This window comes from Sinocyclocheilus rhinocerous, unplaced genomic scaffold, assembly GCF_001515625.1.
Source record: "Sinocyclocheilus rhinocerous isolate Xijiao unplaced genomic scaffold, SAMN03320098_v1.1 scaffold38, whole genome shotgun sequence".
In the NCBI taxonomy this organism is placed as follows: domain Eukaryota; kingdom Metazoa; phylum Chordata; class Actinopteri; order Cypriniformes; family Cyprinidae; genus Sinocyclocheilus; species Sinocyclocheilus rhinocerous.
In genome coordinates this window covers 408,466-414,303 of record NW_015666482.1, presented here as the reverse complement: position 1 = coordinate 414,303, position 5,838 = coordinate 408,466, and the positions used below count along the sequence as shown (strand labels likewise).

At 33.1% G+C, this 5,838-nt stretch overlaps 1 protein-coding gene across 2 annotated transcripts in view; it reads right to left on the bottom strand.

The window, feature by feature from the left end:
* thoc5 (THO complex 5) overlaps window positions 1-5,838 on the bottom strand; it is a 24,320-nt gene that overhangs the window by 9,383 nt on the left and 9,099 nt on the right. For both annotated transcript variants that reach the window (XM_016543581.1, XM_016543583.1), the window contains exons 15-19: window positions 4,850-4,961; window positions 4,209-4,312; window positions 3,981-4,068; window positions 758-873; window positions 474-667 (exon numbers count right to left, since the gene is read on the bottom strand). In XM_016543581.1, the coding sequence (XP_016399067.1) occupies window positions 474-667; window positions 758-873; window positions 3,981-4,068; window positions 4,209-4,312; window positions 4,850-4,961 (614 nt within the window). The remainder of the gene's footprint in view (window positions 1-473; window positions 668-757; window positions 874-3,980; window positions 4,069-4,208; window positions 4,313-4,849; window positions 4,962-5,838) is intronic.

The following is a 5,838-nucleotide window of genomic DNA, read 5'->3' as shown; positions in this document are numbered from 1 at the left end:
TGCTAGAGTTAGAGGGTCAAGTCAACAAATAGATGAAACAGAATTAGAATAGAGTACTAGAGCTAGAGGGTCAAGTCAACAAATAGATTAAATAGAATTAGAACAGAGATTGCTAGAGTTAGAGGGTCAAATAAAGATGGAAGAGGTGTTTTTAGCCGTTTCTTGAAGATATTAATTATATAATTATATTAATATTCTGGGTTAAATACAACTCAAAGTTATCATGAAATCAAAATTTAAAACTTATTTCTAAAAACAAGCATTGCTTAATGTGCACAATTTATCAATGCATATCATATGATTGGGAAAATGCCTGTATTTTGTTTAAATATGACAAATTATGTCATTTACATTTAAGTTTCACTCGAAAATACCCCACATTAGAGAAATAAAATGGGTTACATTGTTAACTTCCAGCAAACCATCATTTTGATTCGTTCCTCTGTGTATTTGCAGCAGGTCTAGTGTGTTACCTGGCAGTACGCAAGCACATCTTCTCTCTGGGAAACTCCTTGGGTCCCTCAGAGCCGTCACACACTTGACTCTCCATCTCCAGATACACATCCAGACACACACACAAGCGCTGGATCTGATTGGTCAGGAGCTGGAAACCCGGACGAGGCCCCTGCAGCTCGGCCCGGAACACGTTCACCTCACTCTCCATCGCCTGATCACATGACAACCACATCGTTTAGAGAACAATTTCACACTGATTACCTGAGCAGCTCTGCACACGCTGCAGCGGTGAGGCTCTTACCCGCAGGTTATCCTCAGTGCGGCCGCTGCGCTCTCCTTTCCAGTGCAGAGAGAGAGAGAAGAGCGGCATGACCTCAGGGTAACGTGGGTTCACCACCACAGCGGCCAACAGACGAGCTGAGAGAGAACCAGAGACACTATTATGTCATCAGACATTTCCATGACTGTGGTATTTATGATGGGGTTTATGATGTTCATGTCATTGAATCTCTGAAATACTGTTACTTTAGTAATGTTTATACAATATTATCATTTTTTTAATATATATATTGAATATAGTGCTGTCAAACGATTAATCGCATCCAAAATAAAAGTTTTTGTTCACATAATACGTGTGTGCTCTTTTATTTATTTATTATGTATATATAAACACACACACATACATTATATATTTTGAGAATATTTACATTTATACATATAATTTACACTATATATAAATATATTTAGCATATAAACATAACACTTTTCCAGAGACACTATTATGTCATCAGACATTTCAATGACTGTGGTATTTATGATGGGGTTTATGATGTTCATGTCATTGAATCTCTGAAATACTGTTACTTTAGTAATGTTTATACAATATTATCATTTTTTTAATATATATATTGAATATAGTGCTGTCAAACGATTAATCGCATCCAAAATAAAAGTTTTTGTTCACATAATACATGTGTGTACTCTTTTATTTATTTATTATGTATATATAAACACACACACATACAGTATATATTTTGAGAATATTTACATTTATACATATCATTTACACTATATATAAATATATTTAGCATATAAACATAACACTTTTTTCTTAAATATATACATGCATGTGTGTGCATTTATATATACATAATAAATATAAACAATACACTCATATATGTTATGTAAACAAAAACTTTAATTTTGGATGCGATTAATCACGATTAATCGTTTGACAGCACTAATTTGAATAAGATTTATTTCATTTTAGTTTAAGTTTTAATAATTTTATGTGCTTTTGTCATTTTTATTTATTTATTTTTTGTTTTATTTAGCTTTAATTTGTATTTCAGCTGTAGCTTAAGTAATTTTAGTGCTTCAACTTAAAATTACTTCATTTTATTTATATTTATTTTATTTTCGTTTAGTTGACAGTGTTATTTTAATACAATTAATATACCATTATATAGTTTTTTGGTATTTTTATATTTGCTGTTTTAATTTTTATTTTAAAGTTTTAGTAATTTTGTTATGTGTTTTTGTCATTTTTATTAGTTCCATTTTTATTAGTATCCCTGATATACTATTATAATTTAATATTTTGTTAATATTTTGAGTTAGGTTTTATTTATTATCTGTTTCAATAAAATTTTTGTTAATTTTCTTTAAATTTTTCGGTTTGTTTTTCCCATTTTTATTGTTATTCATTTTTAATGTCTATATAGTTTTTGGTTGTAGTTTATTTAGTTTTAATAGCTGAAATAAAGTAACTTTTTAATATTTTATTTTATTTCAAGTAATTACATTTCTGACACTGTCACACAGGACACATGTTTTAACCTGCTCAATATATTATAATGATTTTATGTATAATTGCGTTTTAATAGGTTTTCATGGTGTCTTTAATGTGTGTATGTCTTTAAATGAGTCTGGGTCTGCCTGTGATGTGACATGTATCTTTGATCATGATTAAAATCCAGTGGTTGCCTCTAATTTTAAATGCAAATAGCCTTAGTTTGTTCATATTACGAAATTTATTTTATTTGTGTAACGTGTTTGATTTGGGGTTTGTTTTAAAATTTTAATTTAGCTTTGTTGTATTTCGATTTCACAAAGAAACGTGTAGCAATAGCCTAATAAAATGACACCTTTCCATTTACTGTAAAATGTCTTCAATCTCAAAATCGTGAGAAAATCCAATCGTGAAATCAAAATCGTGAGATGAGTGAATTGTTACATCCCTAGTTTTAATAGTTTTAACAGATTTAGTGACATACTTTGGTTTGATGTTCCTGTGGCTCAGTGGTAGAGCATTGCGTTAGCAGCGCAAAAAGTCGTGGGTTCAATTCCCAGGGAACACACATACTGGTAAAAATTTATAGCCTGAATGCATTGTAAGTAGGGATATGCCGGTATCAAATTTTCATGTTGCGATTAATTGCTAATGCTTTTATCACGGTATACGGTATTATCACGATGTTGAAATTTAGTTTTAAAAAGTGCTGTCATAATACAGTATAACAGGTTTAATAACTTTTTTCTTATAACAAAAATAACTGAACATTTAAATGCAATAAAGCAATACAGAAATGTATAAAGTTAAAAGTTTTACACAGATTAAAGTGCAAAAGAACTATAAAGACCAATAGGTATCACTTTACAATAAGACCTCATTAGTTAACCTTAGTTAATGCATTAACATTCACAATGAGCAAAAGCTAATGTTAACTAATGAAGCCCTAATGTAAAGTGTGACCGAACAATAAAGAATCAAAACACTTTCAAACAATATCTAGGGCATGTTGTAGTCTAGATTAAAATGTAAAACAAGTTTGAAAATAAATAGCCTATTAAGTCTAAATATTTAAGTATTTGGCGCTGTGATTTGTTTCCGGGGTAACGGCTGCATTTAAATGAATAATTATTATTATTATTATTATTATTATTATTTCTGTAGTTTAGCGCCATCTGCTGTCAGAGAGTGAAAGTGCGCTTTCATCCAGAGCGTCTCTCACATGTTCCGCCATGTGCTTCTCATCAGCGCTTGTTTACATCAGAGTGAGCACGGCATCTTTCACACAGCATACAGCAGTGTTGTGCATTTTGACCAGTTGATGGGAAAAGTATTCTTAAAATGCATTCAAAATTCTGAATAATTTGTAATATATAATTATTCACGGTATTTAGAAGTGCCCAAGATAACAATATCGTGCATATTCATTACCGTGATATATCGCATTACCGAATACCGGCACAAGTCTAATTGTAAGTCGCTTTGGATAAAAGCATCTGCTAAATGCATAAATTAAATTAAATTACATACTAGAGTAGCAAGTAAATGAGATATCATGGATTTCAGATTCACCCGCCACCCTAAACATCACAAACACTGTGGATGGCCACTTTACATGTCGGTCAGATGGTCTCTTCCTCTCTAAGTGCGTGATTTTAGGCCACAATAAGCTAAAAATTCAAACCGAACATGTCGCCAGTGAAGAGTCTTGACACAAGAGCACAATTCCCACCTGTTCCTCTCTCCACAACCGCCATGAAGAACAGATCCGTCTCACGCAGCAGACCGGCCTTCAACACATGCTGCACGAAGCCCAGCTCCTGTTCAACAGGAACCAAACTTTGAGGCACTGATTTTCACTCAAGAAACCAAATTTGCACTAGGCTTGCCCACGATGTCGGTGTGAGATGCTAAACATCCCCCGATTTGAAAGAGTATTTCCAGACTGGAAGAAACGTACAGTGAATTCCTGGTAGCTCATCATGGTCCAGCGCGTGAGACCAGAAACCACTTTAGCAGGAAACAGATGCTGGCACTCGCCGGAGACGGGAATGATGCTGTGCTCTGGAACAGAACAAACCCACTGCACTGTTAACGCAAAAAACTAAACAGACAGCAGCATTCAACAGCATCATGGTTCAATTATTATATTTATTAAGGCTGCATTTTTTTGACGAAAGATACAGTAAAAACAGTAATATTGTGAAATATTATTACAATTTAAAAGAACTGCTTTCTACTTGAATATATTTTAAAATGTAATTTATTCCTGTGATCAAAGCTGTATTTTCCTCCAGTCTTCAGTGTCACATGATCCTTCAGAAACCTTTCTCATTATTATCAATGAAAAGAGTTTTGCTGCCTCATATTTTTGTGTAGTGTAATGCATATTTATCGACTAAATGCACATCTTCTGAATTTATCTATGGGATATCTTGTTTCTAAATATGGGTTGTTGAATTTGTTGACCTTGGCCAGTAAACAACCACCAGGCAAACACCCAGAATTCCTCTGCAACCGCATAACAAACAAATACACAGAAACCTCAGTAACTGCAAAGCAACACCAGATAAACACAGTGAACATCTGACCGTCTCATACCCAGCGAGCTGAACTGTTTGTGTAGGGCCAGTCGGGCCTGCAGTCTTCCTTGCAGCAGCTTCATGGTCCTCTCCATGTGACTGGCGCTCAGAGCGCTGCCCATCAGCTCCGACTGAAACAAACACACTTCATGACATTACAATACTGCCCACTTTTCACCGATGTCAATAATAAAGCTTATTTTGAAGTTTTCTTCAAGTTTCATAAAGGTAAATTTTAGACGACTTCTATGTTTAAATATCTAGGGATCTATACAATGAGTTAGGGCTGCACAATTAATCAAATTTCTAATCGCGATTACAATTATGGATGCCACAATTACGTAATCGTTCAAAGCGGCAATTAATCGTTCAAAGTCCACTTATGTTATTCTGCACGCTTAAGATGCGTCTTTTTCTTTCTTTCTACATGTGATCTTAAGGGTTTTTCCATTGTTTTAAATTAATAATCGCAATTACAATTTCAAGGGAATAATCGACAATTATGATTTTTGTCATAATCGTGCAGCCCTACAATGAGTAACACTTCAAAGTTTGAAAATACATCTTTCAACAGATCTCCATTACTTTTTGATTCATTTAGCTTAGCTAGAAATATGGAAATAAGTTTTACTCTTGATCACACTGAAATAAAGTGACGTCTTTTCTCAGTATTTTTGTCTTGTTTTCCAGTGCAAATGTCTAAAGACTCTTAAACCAAGATGTATTATGAAGCAAAATGACATTCGGTTTAAGAATTTGATCAAAATTATTAGTGGTCAACCGATGTGTGTTTTTTGACAGCCGATGCCGATGCCGATATCTTGGAAAGCAGGGTGGCCGATGGCCGATATAATTGTATTTATTTTAATTAATATTCAAGAAATTTGAAATCATTCGAAAATGGATTAAAGAATAAATGTGTAAAATAAACATACTTATACTTTAGATGACAAAGTATTTTTCACAAATAAATAAATATTTAATAAAAATATAATTAAAAAGGAAGTA